The following is a 16892-nucleotide window of genomic DNA, read 5'->3' on the forward strand; positions in this document are numbered from 1 at the left end:
CGGAGAAGGGGGGGCTAAATGGTGGGATACGGACACCATATTGTTCCTGGTGACACACACACACACACACAGCAGGACTGAATGAAGGTTGGCTCTCATGCATAAACAAGATCATTTTCATAAATTAAAATCTTGCCCGCAGAACGAACATCTGTGCTCTTCACACACACACACACACACACACACACATTAGTGAAGCGATTTCTATTGGGGACATTTATTGTGAGAAACATTCCCCTGTCTATTATGCTAAACTGAGTCGGTGTGTAATCCATGAGCTACGTCTAGCACACACACACACACACACACACATGCCACGGTTAATCCCTCTGTCAATGCGATCGTGACGTTTACGGGTTGTTGTTCATTTTCTTTACCAGTCTTGCGAGGTCATCTCGACGGCCTGCAGGCCTGTGAAAACTGTCCTTCACAATATATCTCACTTTTTGGGGGATTTTTGTCTCCGTTTGAAAGCGGGTCTAATGAATTAATTGAAAATAAAAAATTACAAATCATTCATTCATCATGTATTTTGCTAATCCTGCACTCTGGGTGACGGGGGGGGGAGCTGGGGAGCCTATCCCTGCCGTCATTGGCCGAGAAATTTAATTTAATTTATCTTTAATTTAGTGTCTCCACTGAAAAACTGTCACTCCTCTTTTAACGACGATGATCCGTTGAATGAATTCGTCGCTAAGCGAAGAATTCCCTTTACGTCAACTCAAATCGTTGTATATAAGTGCTACACCGCGTAGCCTTACGGTAGGCTAGCCTAAATATGAACCTACTGTCGGTGAAAAGCTACAAGTTAGCCTAGCTTGTTGACAACGGAGTTGGTGTTATTGCTATAGATCTTTTATCATACCATTATCTTCCAAATTCAAACCGGTATACCTTTTCATTTCTTATCCCTGCTCTGATCTCATGAATGTTATGCACTGCTAACAAAATGTAAACAATCCGATTTTTCACCAACCTAATCATGTTGTTTATATTTTTATTTTCTCTTGTATCTTATAATTAGTTTCAAAATTTCCCATTATCTTATATTTTTTGAACGTATCCAAAATGAAAGATAGGCTTCAGTAAAGCTACGTACCCAGCTAGCTTACCCAGCAAGTGTAGCTTACGCTAACACTCTCGGCTGCGCTGCCACTTGCGCATGCATTGACGTCGCAACTTCAGAATATTGAATGAATGTCGGTAAAAGTCGCAACTCTGAGTTGTCGTAAAGTGAGGAGTGACTGTATTTGTGCTGTTTTGTGAATAAATAAAGCGACCGTTAAATGCAAATGATTAAAAGAATTTACTACTATTGCTACTCTTGTTATCATTATCATTATCAACAAAATTATTGTTATTATTATTGCCATCATCATCATTTTATTTTATTATTATCATTATTATCATTGCTACCGTTGTTTTTATCATCATTATTGTTAGAAGTGGTATCATCATAATCAAAATTATTGTTATTGTTATTATTATTGTCATTATTGTTATCATTATATCACCATCATCATCCAACCTAGCGTTATCACACATAGCTAGCGTTGATGCTATCAGTTGCATGCTAAATTCTCATGAACATCTTGCTAGCTCGCAATAATGCTACGATTTAACGAACTTTAAAAATTCGTAAAATTCCAATAAGCATTATTTATATTCTTATTTCGATTTTTATTTATTTCTATATATATTTATATTTCTTCTAGTTTGTAAAATGGAAACCATTTAGCCGCGTGCAAGTGCGAATAAAGCTAGTCTCTGAGTTGAGTCACATCGAGTTCCCTTTTAATAAAAGGCATTTATAAACATCTATCTTATAAAATATGAACAAGATCCACATGAAATGTTAACAGAACGCTACGGGAAACATTATAAAAAGTAAAAACAACGTGACCAACATCGACACCCGCCGCCGCCGCCGCCGCCGAGCACAAAAATAGAGGAATCTTTATTCTTTTCCACATTTGGAATCGACGTCCGAGCGTCGCTCGGGTTCGTCGTAACAAAATTGCATAGCTCGCTCCAGATTATTGCTCATTGATTGCTGATTAGTTTTAAACAATAGCATAATGACATGGACATTCAGAGAGCTGCTCCCGTAGGACGAAGCACTACACAGAAGGTAATATCGTCAACGTGGCGCCGCCGCCGCCGCCGCCGTCCCTCGCAGGGGAAAGTCACTGACACAAACAGGAAGTGGGATTGAACGCCACGGCGGGTGGAAACCCACGGAAACCCGTCTCTGGTGGATCCGTCCCGCCAAGCCCGTCCCTTGCGCCCTCAGGACTCGTGGAAGATGGCGTTCAGCTGGGCGTTCATCAGCCGCTCGTGGTGCGAGTGTCCGTCAAACCCCATCAGCCCGTCCACTTGCGGCTCCCCGCACCTGGAGTTGGGCGCCCCGCCGGCGTAGACGCCGCCATGACCGCCGCCGCCGCCGCCGCCGCCGTAATGCACGCTGAAGGCGAAGCTCTTGTCGTACTCGGAGGCGGCGACGACCTCGTGCTTGAAGGACGTGGAGAAGTTGCCGTTGATGCTGAGGGGCGGGCTGAGGGGCGGGTCGAACGCCGGGCCGTCCGACACCAGGACGCTGTCGAAGAAGGGCTCCAGGGGCCCGTAGGGCTGACCTTTGACCTGGTGGAAGATGTGGGAGGGTTCCATGCTGCCGTACGGAGGGCTGGGCAGGCCCGCCGTCAAGCCGGGGCTCTGGTAGGAGAAGTGTCCGGGGTAGGGGGCGGCGCCGGCGGGCGGGAGGTGGGCGGGCAGGTCCGGCGTCTGCTCCGGCAGGAAGGTCCGAGGGTTGAGCTGCAAGCAGCCCGCCACCAGGTTGGTGGTCGGCTGAGACAGGCCTGCGCACACAAGCCATACCCGTTAATATCGCGTGAAATCAGGGCTCGCTACATCGGATTTTAGCACGTTGCTAACCGACATAGTTTACGAATAATATCAACAATAGCGATGATGTTCCTGTGTGGGACTACGGTGGTCATCACTGAATATCCTGCGTCCTACGTCGATGGGAGTGATACCAGGAGTGTTCTACTTTGCAAATATGTATAGTTATAGTAATTTTTATTCGTGGTCGTTGTAGTACTGCCGTATCTCGGATAAACAGAGTGACCCTAAAAAAGTATAGGTGAATAAGTATAAGTGAATGGTTGGTTCTACCTGTAAATGAAAGGGTCAATATTTGTACATCTCAATATATGTGACTGGGAGGGTCAATAGTTGTATGTCTGTATGACATTTGATTGGAGGTTCCATTGTTGTATGCTTCTATATGATATGGGAATGAGAGGGTCAATGCTTGTATGCCTCTATATGATGTTTGAATGGGAGGGTCAATAGTTGTATGCTTCAATATAATGTTTGAATGGGAGGTTCAGTACTTGTATGCCTTAATATGACGTTTGAATGAGAGGTTCAATAGTTGTATGCCTCAATATAAAGTTTAAATGGGATGGTCAGTAGTTGTATGCCTCTATATGATGTTTGAATAAGAGGTTCAATACTTGTATGCCTCACTATAACGTTTGAATGAGAGGTTCAATACTTGTATGCCTCACTATAACATTTGAATGACAGGTTCAATACTTGTATGCCTCAATATAAAGTTTAAATGGGATGGTCAATAGTTGTATGCCTCCATATGATATGTGAATGAGAGGGTCAGTAGTTGTATGCCTCTATATGACATTTGAATAAGAGGTTCAATACTTGTATGCCTCACTATAACGTTTGAATGAGAGTTTCAGTACTTGTATGCCTCAATATGACGTTTGAATGGGAAGGTCAATAGTTGTATCCCCCAATATGATATGTGAATGAGAGGGTCAGAAGTTGTATGCCTCTGTATCAGCAATCCCCCACCTTATTTGGACCAGGGACCAGTTTCACGCATGAAAATGTTTCCGCCGACCGGTTAGAGGTTGTTTCCTCTTGAGGTTGTTTCTGGCTTATTTTCCTCAAGGGCTAGTTTGTAATATCTGATGTGTGAAATGGCACGACAGAGTTAAGTGGGGCAGTAAGGCAAAGGCGGAAACGGTCGTTTTTGGAAATAAACTACAGTTTGGACCAAGATTTTCTTTGCCGATTGGTACCAAATGATCGGTGGACCTGTACCGGTACCTGCTCTATAAGATGTGTGAATGTGCAAGTGAATGGTCGCGCCCCTGACCTTTGCAAAGCGCCTGGACGAAGCTCATCAGGTCGGGCGCCTTCCCGGAGCGCAGGATCTCGCTCAGCGCCCAGATGTAGTTCTTGGCCAGGCGGAGCGTCTCGATCTTGGACAGCTTCTGGGTTTTGGAGTAACAAGGGACGACCTTCCGAAGGCTCTCCAGGGCGTCGTTCAGCCCGTGCATACGGTTCCTCTCGCGGGCGTTGGCTTTCATTCGACGGATCTTGAACCTGCGCGAACACGACGAGGGTTAGCCAAACAAAAATTTGTTTTCGGCAAAAACAACTCCAAAACCGGCACGACCCCTGACGTCCTCATATGAGGACACACTTCTTGGAAGCACTTCCTCAAAGTCAACGATTAGCCGTCATTTTATTGGCTGAGCGAGTTCTGAACATTTGGCGAACATTCTGACGACGTTTCGGAAGAGAAGCTAATCGCCGCCATGGTACGTTTCCGCGCCACAATATCCGATGGCCTATTTTGAGGATGATTTACAAAAGTAAAATCTACAATCCAGTCACGTCTGTCCAGGGCTCACCTTGATGATTGGTTTTTTAGAGAAAATAAATCAATAAATAATGAAAAAAAAGCTAATTGGCCAATCGTGAGTGTGCTCATGTTACAATTCCCCTCTACTGGACAGGTTAGGTATAAAAGTAGAGATATATTTAGGGGGAGAAAAAAAAAACATACTGAAATTGGGGTCTAATCCCCGGAATAGGGATTTTTTTTTTAACCTTTAATTTTTTTTTTTTTTTCTTATATTATCAAGCTCTTTCCCAGGTTTTTTTTACATAATGTTCATGTCATTTTTCAGGATTTTTTTTTTTTAATTTCCTCACAATTATCATATAGTTTTACTTTACGGGCTTCTTTATTTTATTTTATTTTATTTTATTTTATTTTATTTTATTTTATTTTATTTTATTTTATTTTATTTTGATGCATTTGTCATTCCCAAAGTAGTAAAGAGCATGAAGGGACATCTTAGATTTAGTTTTAATTTTAGTTCATTTAATTTTGTTCAATCTTATTTCATTTTATTTCTTTTTTGAAATATTTTACAATATTATAATTACCTTTTTCTTGACCGAAATTACAAAGAGCAATAACGGGATTCTTTGATTTCTTTTCTTTTCTTTTATTTAATTTTATTTTATTTTATTTTATTTCAATCCATTTATCTTTCACACAATAATAAAGAGCATGAAGGGTCATCATAAGTTTACTCATTTTATTATATTTTATATTAATTTTGTGGTATTTTATAAAATTATATTTCTTTTGTCTTTCCTGAAATAATAAAAAGCATTAACGGGCTTCTTCATTTTATTTTATTTTAATTTGTTTTGTTTTATTTTATTTTAGTTTAGTTTAGTTTTTTATTTTATTTTATTTTAGTTTAATTAATAAATTTGTTTGTCCCAAATTAGTAAAGAGCATGAAAGGACATCTTAAATTTATTTAATTTGTTCAATCTTATTTCATTTCATTTCTTTTTTTTATAATATTTTACAGTATTATATTTACCTTTGTCATTCCTGAAATTACAAAGAGCAATAACGGGATTCTTTGATATCTTTTCCTTTCTTTTATTTCTTTTGATTTGTTTTTTAATGCATTTATCTTCCCCACAATAATAAAGCACATGAAGGGTCATCTTAAATGTACTTATTTTTGTTTGATCTTATTTAACTTTCATGCATTTATCTTTCCCACAAGAAGAAAATGCATGAACGGCAGCCCCTTGAATTTATTTTTTATAATTTTATTTTATTTTATTTTATTTTATTTTATTTTATTTTATTTTATTTGTTTTTCCCAAATTAGTAAAGAGCATGAGAGGACATCTTAAATTCATTTAATTTTATTCAATCTTATTTCATTTTATTTCTTTTTTTTATAGTTTACAGTATTATATTTACCTTTTTCATTCCTGAAATTACAAAGAGCAATAACGGGATTCTTTGATATCTTTTCCTTTCTTTTATTTCTTTTGATTTGTTTTTTAATGCATTTATCTTCCCCACAATAATAAAGCGCATGAAGGGTCATCTTAAATGTACTTATTTTTGTTTGATCTTATTTAACTTTCATGCATTTATCTTTCCCACAAGAACAAAATGCATGAACGGCACCCCCTTGAATTTATTTTTGATCATTTTATTTTATTTTGTTTTATTTTGTTATATCTACAGCAGTACCATCCGCGTCCGCTAGAGGGCGCTAATGTGCGGTTCACGGAATCTGCAGCATTTCAGGGGAATAAAATCCACCAAATGCATGAAAAAATCGGAGGCAAATTCGAGCCTCCTCGCTTAGAAAGCCGGAGAAGATCCTCCTGCTCCTCCTCACCTCTGCAGCCGCGCCTTCGTCATCTTCTTCTTCTTCGGCCCGCGTCTTTTAGGCTTGTTCTCCCCGTCCTCCTCTTCCTCCTCCTCGTCTTCCTCTTCTTCATCCTCCTCCTCCTCCATGCGATGTTCTCCTTCCTCCTCCATCCCTCCACCTTCTCCTTCTCCTCCTCCATCTCCTCCTCCTCCTGCACCTGCGGGGCTGCAAAGCTCCCGCTGCTCCTCCGCCTCCCCGCACAACGCATCCTCCCGCACCGACCGGGTCATCACGCAACTTTGGGAACCTTGCGAAAAAGAAAAGGGAAAATAATCATTTCTAGTGGATATTTATTAAAAAGGAAAAAAAAAAGAAAAGGCCATTTAACTTAATTAAAAAAAAATCTGAATATAATAACTTATTATTCGAGTATAATTCACAATTCGTCTTTTTACGTATTTGTATTTTATAGGATAAACGCGGAAATAACGCACTTCGCTGAGAATAAGAACCCGAAAGAAAATAAAGAAACTTCTCTTTTATTTATTTAGAATCAACTCTGTTAAATTAGAAATTAATTATAACCATTGATACCTAAAGCGAGCTTTTAATGCGCATTTGCAACGTTAAAAATAAAAATAAAAACACCTCAATTCTATTTACATTGATAAATAAATGGATAGATTGACCGTAAAATTACCTTTTTTTTTAAATATCAATGTGCAATATTTACCGTCGGGAAAATGTAATTAAATTTACAATAATTACACAGTAATAGTAATAATGTAATTACATAGTAATAAACATATATTTCGTGTGTGTGTGTGTGTGTGTGTGTGTGTGTGTGCGTGGTCTCGGCCTGTTTTCGGATTTAAAGGACGAAATGGGGAAAAAAATATTTTGCGAATTTCAAAATCTTCGATTAAAAAAAAGAAACAATAAATAAAAACACAACCGATACAACAAGTTTATTATCGATTAACAATGATTGAGGGCGTTTTATGGGTTGGTGTTATCGATCACGGGAGTGGGGTGAAAGTTTAAAAAAAAATCAATAAATTGAACGGGAAATGATAAAAATTTATTTTATTCTGGTGGAAAAAAACATAATAATAATAAAATGACAAACGCAGCTTTTTGCTTCGATGCAAACTTTAATCGATCATCGTTTCGATATCAAGGTTTAAAAAAGGAGGCCGCGAGCTCAGATTTAAAGACGAATAACGGAGGTTATTGATCAGATATCGGTTATTAATCAATAAAAGTGTCCTACCTGTTTTGCGATGCCCGTCAGATCGCCTGCATGTCAGACGCGCGTGTTTTTTTTAAAATCAATTTGATTTTTATTTTTTAATTTTCTTTATTATTTTCTTCTTCCGGTGTGTGGCCGCGCGCGAGCCACCGTCTGTGAGGCGTGCGTGCGTGCCGAGCGGCTCTTTATAGCGCGCGTGGAGGCGCGCGCGTGTTCGCGCATATCAATTAGCCAATCAGGAGCCACGCCCCCCCCCCACCCCCACCCCGGCGGCACGCGCCATATGGTGCTTACGTCACTAAAACGGCCCCGGGGATCACGTGACAAATCTTCCATTTGTCTTAGCCAAAGTCTCTCTCTCTTTTTTTTCCCTCTCTTTCTTTCTCTCTCTCTCTTTTTTATTCTCTTTCTCTTTTTCTCTCTCTTTTTTTTTTTTTTCTCTTTTGTGAAGCGACTTGACCATCTGTCGCCGCGTTTTTGCGCATGCGCAGTCGCCCCGCCGAAGCCGTCCCGTGGAATAACACTGCGGATGTTGACGTTTGACGTTCAAACCCCAAATGCGGAAACTTTCATGATTATTTTTTTGTTATCTTATTATATTTAATATAATCTTCTTTTTTTTTCCCTGCTTTGTGTTTTCCCTTCTCCATCTCCATCATCAGGGACGGGAACTTCATATCGTCTCTCACGACGTCCATCTATCTTCTCCTTGGTCTTCCTCTGGACCTCCTGCCTGGCGGCTCCACCTTCAGCGACCTTCTACCCAGATCTTCACCACGATTTGGACGTGAACAGAGGAGTGTTCCTGTCACCATCATCACTTTGTCTCGGTCATACATGTCCTGCACCCCTGTGACCGATTCTTTTTTTCCTTTGGCCTTTTCCCTTCAGGGGTCACCTTCTCCATCTAACCCTATTCTCTGGATCCTCCTCTCTCACACCAGCTAACTTCATATCTTCTCTCACTACGTCCATAAATCTTCTCCTTAGTCTTCCTCTGGACTTCCTGCCTGGCAGCTTCATCCTCAGCAACCTTCTACCCTTCACCATGATTTGGACGTGAACAGAGGAGCGTTCGTGTCCAAATCATCAGTTTGTCTTGGTCATACATGTCCTGCACCCCTGTGACAAGTTCTTCTTTTCCTTTGGGCTAGAATAAGAATAAGAATAAGAATAAGAATAAGAATAAGAATAAGAATAAGAATAAGAATAAGAATAAGAATTAGAATAGAGAATAAGAATAAAAACAAGAATAGGAATAAGAATAAAAACAAGAATAAAAGACAAGAATAAGAATAAGAATAAGAATAAGAATAAGAATAACTTTACTTATCCTGAAGGAAATTGTTATGCCAGAGTTACAAGAAAAATATAACAATAATAAATAATAGTAGAAAATTGTATAACATGTAGCTGTTATGAAATGAAATATTTCACAGTTATGAACATAAATACAGATAAATTATGAAAAATCAAATTATTGCAAGTTACAGTAAGTGGGTGAGAGATTTTTTTTTTTTTTTTTTTTTTTTGGAGGTTTTAAGATTTTAAGGTTCCCTGCGGCTGAAGGGAGAGGAATTAAAAAGTCTGATAGCCTCAGGTTGGAAGGACCTCCTTGGTGGTATCAGTCTACGACTGAAAGAGCTCTGACAGGACGTCAGTGGTGCATGAAGGGGGGGGTGGATGTTGTCCAAGATGCTGAGGAGCTTCCTGAGCATCCTCCTCTCTGATACCTGCACAACAGACAACAGAAGATAAGATATTGTAGCGAGTCATGAATGTTGGGGTTTAAGTTGATGCTTGTTGATGCAAGATCTTCATCATGGTTTGGACGTGAACAGACACTTTTTATCCAAAGCAACTTACAAGAAGTGCAATTCAGTCACTGAAGATCCGAAGCACCAGTAGTCGGAAGTCATAAGTGACCACTCAACCAAATAACCATCTCAGAACCACATACATAGATACATTCATTTCGGTCATACATGTCCTGCACCCCTGGGACAAATTCTTTTTTTCCTTTGGGCTTTTCCCTTCAGGGGTCACCAAAGTGAACCAACCTTCTCCATCTAACCCTATTCTCTGGATCCTTCTCTCTCACACCAACTAACTTCATATCTTCTCTCACGACGTCCATAAATCTTCTCTCTGGTCTTCCTCTGGACCTCCAAATCCAGCACCCATATACCAATATCTTCCCTCTCCCTCCTCTGTCCATCCTTCTACCCGGATCTGCACCATGATTTGGACATGAGAAGAGGGGTGTTCATGTCCGAACTATTTCAGTCAGCACTTTGTTTCGGCCATACATGTCCTGCACCCCCTGTGACAAACTCTTCTTTTCCTCTGGTCTTTTCCCTTCAGGGGTCTCCACAGCGAATCAACCTTCTCCATCAAACTTTTAACCTCCTATCTTGTCTTTGGTCTTCCTCTAGATCTCCAATTCCAGCCTCCATCTACATATATATTCACTATCCCTCCTCTGTCCATGACCCAACCATCTCTGACCTTCTCTCCAAAACATCTAACATGTGCTGTTCCTCTGATAGACTCATTCCTGATCCTCTCCATCCTGGTCACTCCCAAAGAGAACCTCAACATCTTCATCTCTGCAACCTCCAGCTCTGACTCCTGTCTTTTGGTCATTGGAACTGTTCCTGTACAAAAAGTGTCAGACCTCTGATTGGTTAATCGTTGCCAACAGTGGACAACCGAAGTTTTAAATGCGCCTTACAGGATTTTAAATGCGCCTCATAGTGCGAAAAATACAGTAATAGTAGCTCTTCTTGCAGTTTCGTTTGGAAAGACACTCTATTATCTTGTTAAAGAAATGTATTTTCAGACCAGTTCAATCACCGCGAGAGACATTTAGAGTGGAATTCACCGGATTTTTTTTAATTGTTTACATTTCCAAGGATGATAACCCTCTTCGCGTCCCTTAGTTTTGCCCTTTTGACCCCTTTGGACTACCATCTTGTACCTCCTGTGCAGCCAAAACAACGTTTTTCCAGGTCACCTGAAGTGTCGAGTCGCCTTCATCACCGTTTCTTGGTACGATTGGAATTTGTACTCTTTGCGGAGCGACTGCTTTATCCATCAACATTGTCTGCAAAGTAACACATCGCCAGGATTTAATTAAATCATATAATAGTTGTTGACCGAATACAAAAAGACAAAGATAAAACATATGTGTCCTAGTTATGGGCTTGTTGCTAGGCAACAAGCGCTCAAAGTGTGCGCCTCCCGAATTGGGACGGGACTTCTGACCGGCGACGGACTTTAAACGGGACTTTGCTCCGAGCGAGCCGGTCGCTATGGCGATGATGAAGCAGTTGCCAGGAAGTCACCGGGCCACTTCAGAGCACCTGCATATGTGTGTGTGTGTGTGTGTGTGTGTGTGTCCATCAGTGTGTGTCTCTGGACAGCTAATGGTTAACATAAAGTCAATCCCTTCGTCGGCTAGGAGGGTTCGGCCAAAGATGAGGAGCAGTCAGAGGAATTTTAATTCCACTAAAATACCGCTAATGTAAAATGAGTGGGCTTTGAAGAAAAACTGCAAAAAAATTAAATTAAATTTATTAAAATTTATAAAAAATAAAAATAAAAAAAAAGTTAAAGATAATATATAAGAATAATGTTGTGGTTCTTCTTGTAGCAATGCTAGGTAGTGAAAAGTTATGTAGCTATCAAGATAATTTTAATTGCTAATGTGATAATTTCAATATAAGTTATTGTAGAGATAAGGTGCTAATATAAGTGTTACTTAGCGGGCAGGTAAGATGCTAATATCCATGTAAGTATAAGTTATTGTAGAGATAAGGTGCTAATATAAGTGTAAGCGAGTGGACAGTAAGGATGCTAATGTCCATAAAGGCTAGCATAAAGATAAGGGGGGAATATAAGTGTTAGCTAGTGGACATTAAGGATGCTAATATCCATGAAGGCTAGCTTAAAGATAAGGTGCTAATATAAGTGTTACTCAGCAGGCAGTTTAGATGCTAATATCCATGTAAGTTTAAGTTATTCTAGAGATAGGTGCTAATATAAGTGTTAGCTATTAGACAGTAAGGATGCTAATATCCATAAAGGCTAGCATAAAGACAAGGTGCTGATATAAGTGTTAGCTAGTGGACAGTTAAGATGCAAATATCCATGTCAGAGACAAGGCGCTAACATAAATGGCGGACCCTGAAGGCTAAAGCCAAAAGGTAAAGAGGAAAGAGATCAACATAAAGGTGCTAATGTGAACTTGCGGACCAATTAGATGCTAATGTCCATTTGTGCTAGTGGACAGTTAAGATGTTACTACTATCAATGTTAGCTAGCAGACAGATAGGAATCTAAAACACATGTTAGCTAGTGGGCAGTTACAGAGCTACTGTCCATTTCAACTAGTGGACTTTTGAGATGCTAATATCCGCTATAGCTACTGGAAAGTCAAAATGAATGATATCCATGCTAGTAAGCAGACAGGTAAGGTGCTAATGTACAAATAAACAATTTAACTAGTGGGCTAAAATATGCTAATGTCCATGCTAGCTAGCAGACACTAAAGTGGTAATATCTATATTAGCTCGCGGACAGATTATATTTTAATATCCATGCTGGCTAGCATTTAAAGTACAAATAGCCACGTTTTCCTGCAGACAGTTAGAAGTTAATATTTATATTAGCCAGTGGACAGTTAACATCCTAATGTAAGTATTAGCTTATTAGCTAGCAGACAGTAAAGATGAATAGTATCCATGTTAGCCAATCAGTTAAGATGATAATGCCGGTGTTAGCTAGCAGATATTTACGATGCTAATATCCACTATATGAATGAATCGGCGGACTTTAAACATGAATTTGCGCCAAATTAGTCGGTCGCTACGGCGACGATGAATCGGTTGCCAGGAAGTCACCGGGCGACTTCAGAGCACCCGCATAAGTGTGTGTGTGTGTGTGTGTGTTGGTCTTTGGACAGCTAATGGTTAACATAAAATCAATCCGACTCAGAGCTAAAGATGGAGAGCAGTCGGGAGAAGCTGATAAAAGCTGATAAAACAAGGTTTTACGCCTCGGAGGCTTCGGTTTTCCATCTTTTAAACCATATTTCGCCTCAAACGTTTAAATAACATCTTTCTGGAGCCACTTTTCAAGTAACAGAAGCACCGCTCAAGTTAATAATCACACAAATTATAATGAATTCAATTCATTTATGTATTTTTTTTTTTCCACTTAAATACAAGTAATGTAAATGAATGGGCTTTTAAGAAAAGCTGATTTTTTTTTTTTAATTAACTGAAAGACTGATAAGTACATCTGAAATATTAAATATTGTGGTTTTTCTTGTAGCAATGCTAGCTAGCGGACAGTTATGCAGCTATCAAGACATTTATGCAAGAGGCTAGGTAGCGGACATTTCGGCAACCGCCAGCTGCTAATATCCACACAAGCTAGTACATAGCTAAAATGCCAATTTCCATGTAAATTATGAAGGGATAAGCTGCCAAGAGTTAGCTAGCAAAGAGTTAAGATGCTAATATCTGTGTAAGTTATTGTAAATATAAGATGCTAATATAGGTGTTAGCTAGCGGGCAGTTAAGATGGTAATATTCATGTAAGTTATAGTACAAATATGGTGCTAATATAAATGTTAGCTAGCAGACAGTTAAGATGCTAATATCCATGAACAAGACAAGATGCTAATGTAAGTGTTAGCTAGCGGACAGGTAAGATGGTAATATCCATGTAAGTAATAGTACAAATATGGTGCTAATACAAATGTTAGCGAGCAGACAGTTAAGATGCTAATATCCATGAACAAGACAAGATGCTAATATAAGTGTTAGCTAGCGGACAGGTAAGATGCTAATATCCATGTAAATTATCGTAGAGATATGGTGCTAATATAAGTTGTAGCTCGTGGAGAGTAGGATGATAATATCCATGAAGGTCCGTGTAACGATAAAGTGCTATTATAAGCCTTAGCTAGCGTACAGTTAAGATGCTAATATCCATGTAAGTTATAGTAGAGATATGGTGCTAATATAAATGTTAGCTAGCAGACAGTTAAGATGCTAATATCTATGTAAGTTATAGTGGCCATAAGGTGCTAATATAAGTGTTAGCTAAGGTACGGTTAAGATGCTAATATCCATGTAAGTTACTGTAACAGTAAAGTGCTAATATAAATGTTAGCTAGAGGACAGTTAATAAGGTACTAATATCCGTTTTATTGCTCAGATGATGCTAATATATAATTAAGCTCCCCTTGCAAACAACCAATATTTGTTCAAGTTTGTAGTTTTACTATCACAGTAATTATATTTATGACATTTTACTCTGTAAGTGACGAAGAGAAGTTTTATTTATTTGCTTGACAAAGTCGTGACCTTTTAGCTAATGTTAATAAATGTTACTCAGCTCTCTTAGCCAAAAGGTAAAGGTTTATTATTTTTCTTTTTTAAAGAAGATGCAACTTTTACGATCGCTTTCCTCGAAATAATTTGCCCCCTTAACAATTTCTGATGTGATTTTATAAGTATTTCAGTAAATAAAAAATAAAGATAGAAACAAGGTGATGCTTTGGAAAAGATTCATGGGCGACAAAACGTCCTGCATTATTTAAAAGCCAAGTGAGAGTTTCGATGGAAACAAGGGGAATATGAATAATTACGCCGTTTGGCAGGGTGTGTGTGTGTGTGTGTGTGTGTGTGTGTGTGTGTGGGGTCGGGTTACCTAATAGATACAACCAAGGAAGCAAACACTGAACACACACATAATATGATATTGAGTGTTGATCAGAGACTAAATGGGATTTTTATATAAGAACCTGATTTCTTTGTCAATTTTGATTTTTTTTTTTAGCCGTCAGAACGAAAGTTTCTTCATGCGATGTTTTTAATTTATAATTTGAGTTAAAAACACAGTTTTTTTTCAAGAGTCATCCGGTAATCTGGAACCTGGAGATTTAAACCCTTTTTAAAAAGACGTTGGTTTTCATTTGAAGTTCATCTTCCACAGAACAGCGGTAATTTAGCGCCATCTAGTGGCCATATTTGGTACTGCAATGTGACTCACTGGAATAATTTAACTGAAAGTGAGAAAATATTAAATTAAACTGGATTAAACTTTACTGTCATTAATAAGTACATGTTGCAGGGCAAGGAAATGCAGTTTAAAAAGTGTAAAATTTCCCTGTGCCTGCATAATGACAATTAAAATGTATTTATTTATTCTATTTAGGAAAACATTTTGAAAATATAAACACAGAGAAAACTTTAAATAAATGCTACATTCGATTTTAATATAACTTTATTCAATTTATTAGTTAGTTTCCCGCATAATGACGCCTCCTGTCACGGGATTATTATTATTAACGTCACTATCATAATCATTATTATTGTTATTATTATTAAATGATCATTATTGTTCTTATCAGAATTCTAATCATTTTTATAATTTTTACATCACGATCATCGTCATTTTTATTATTAGTATTGTTGTTTTTATAACCATTATACTATTATGCTTGTTATTATTATTTGCACCATCATAATCGTCATTATCATTGCTATTATGATTGTAATTATTACGTTTTATGATTATTAACATCATAAGCACTATTATCATCATTATTATTTTATTATCATCATAATGTTATGAGGATGATTATAATGCTAATAAATATCATCATCATTATCATTTTTATTATTATCGATATTATTATTATAATCATTATATTATTATTATTGTTCTTATTCGTATTTTAATATTTTTTTTATTAGAATAAACAGGAGAATAAAATGAACGATTAATTTGTTCTGGTTATTTTTATTTTTATTATTATTGCCTATTATTGCTGCCTGTTATTGTTCCTATGTACGGCTGAAATCGCATTATGTCAAATCGTAGGAGCAGAATTCCGACATAAGGCTAGGACCTCCCGTCTAGACATACAAGTGTCGCCCTCTCATTTACACATCTACTTCTTCCTCTTGTCCTTTGGGCTCGCCTCAACCAATCAACCACCTCCATTCCTGTCAGAACAGAGGAGTGTTCATGTCCAAACCATCTCAGTCATCGCTTCGTCTCGGTCATACATGTCCTGCACCCTTTGACAAATTCCTCTTTCCCTTCAGGGGTCGTCACAGCAAATCAACCTTCTTCATCTAGCCCTATTCTCTGTCTCTTCTCTCACACCAACTAACTTCATGTCCTCCATGTCCAGACATTTTCTCTTTGGTCTTCCTCTAGACCTCCAATTCCAGCCACAATATATTGACTATCTCTCCTCTGGATGCGACCCAACCATATCTAACCTTCTCAACAAAACATCTAACATGTGTTGTCCTTCCGATGGACTCATTCCTGATCCTTCTCACGTCATATGGAGACATAAAACCATTCACCCTCTCATTTACGTGTCACATGGCATACTACTCTTCAACCTGTCACATGGAGGCATACATGTCTTGACCCTCTCATTCCTACATCGGACAATTGAGGTTCTCCAGAGTACCTCCTGCATGTGTAGGACTTTGGCAGGAACCCTGAGGAACCCCACACAGACACAGACCTCCTGTGTGAATCCAACCAGGGAACTTCTCACTGTGAGGCTGAAGTGCTCACCACTGTCCCGTCCACACTTGCTTTTTCCTATTATTTGTCACAAAAGTTCTCCGTTCTACGACAACCTGCATCTGCTGTCCATCTCTGATGCTGACGCCGTCCTCTTCTGCTTCAATGTCGGTTGGCTGGAGTGAATATATTGGCAGACGGATGCCGGAATTGGAGGTCCAGAGGAAGACCAAAGAGAAGATTTATGGACATAACGAAAGATGATATGTAGTTAGATGGTATGAGAGAGGTGGATACAGAGAATAGGGTTGGATGGAGAAGGTGGATTGACCCCTGAGGGTAAGGCCAAAGGAAAAGAAGAATTTGTCACAGGGGTGCAGGACATGTATGCTCGAGACAAAGCGATGACTGAGATGGTTTGCATATCATGGTGAAGATCTGGGTAGAAGGTTGCTTAAGGTAGATCTGCCAGGCAGGAGGAAGACCAAAGAGTAGATTGATAGATGTCCTGAGAGAGGATATGAAGTTCCCATCCCTGTTGTTATCGTTTAAGTTGTCCAC

At 38.9% G+C, this 16892-nt stretch overlaps 1 protein-coding gene across 1 annotated transcript; it reads right to left on the minus strand.

The window, feature by feature from the left end:
* Positions 1 to 1777: 1777 nt before the first annotated feature.
* Positions 1778 to 7928, minus strand: neurod1 (neuronal differentiation 1). The gene is made up of 4 exons (XM_086147691.1): positions 7788 to 7928; positions 6542 to 6821; positions 4184 to 4413; positions 1778 to 2855 (listed from the first exon to the last, which is right to left on the minus strand). The coding sequence occupies exons 2-4, from the start codon at positions 6802 to 6804 to the stop codon at positions 2290 to 2292; spliced, it is 1059 nt and encodes a 352-aa protein (XP_086003817.1). The 5' UTR covers positions 6805 to 6821; positions 7788 to 7928; the 3' UTR covers positions 1778 to 2289.
* Between the last annotated feature and the right edge of the window lie 8964 nt (positions 7929 to 16892).

Source organism: Fistularia commersonii, chromosome 6 (genome assembly GCF_037954325.1).
Source record: "Fistularia commersonii isolate RoL2024-O1a breed Wild chromosome 6, RoL_Fcom_v1.0, whole genome shotgun sequence".
Lineage (NCBI taxonomy): Eukaryota > Metazoa > Chordata > Actinopteri > Syngnathiformes > Fistulariidae > Fistularia > Fistularia commersonii.

What these genes read in the sequence shown, in the direction of transcription:
- neurod1 (XM_086147691.1), bottom strand. Translation starts at nt 6,804, where the DNA reads ATGACCCGGTCGGTGCGGGAGGATGCGTTGTGCGGGGAGGCGGAGGAG. An exon ending in ACGAAGGCGCGGCTGCAGAG is followed by an intron (nt 4,414 to 6,541) that starts GTGAGGAGGAGC and finishes GTGTTCGCGCAG; the next exon opens with GTTCAAGATCCGTCGAATGA. An exon ending in CGTCCAGGCGCTTTGCAAAG is followed by an intron (nt 2,856 to 4,183) that starts GTCAGGGGCGCG and finishes TTGTGTGCGCAG; the next exon opens with GCCTGTCTCAGCCGACCACC.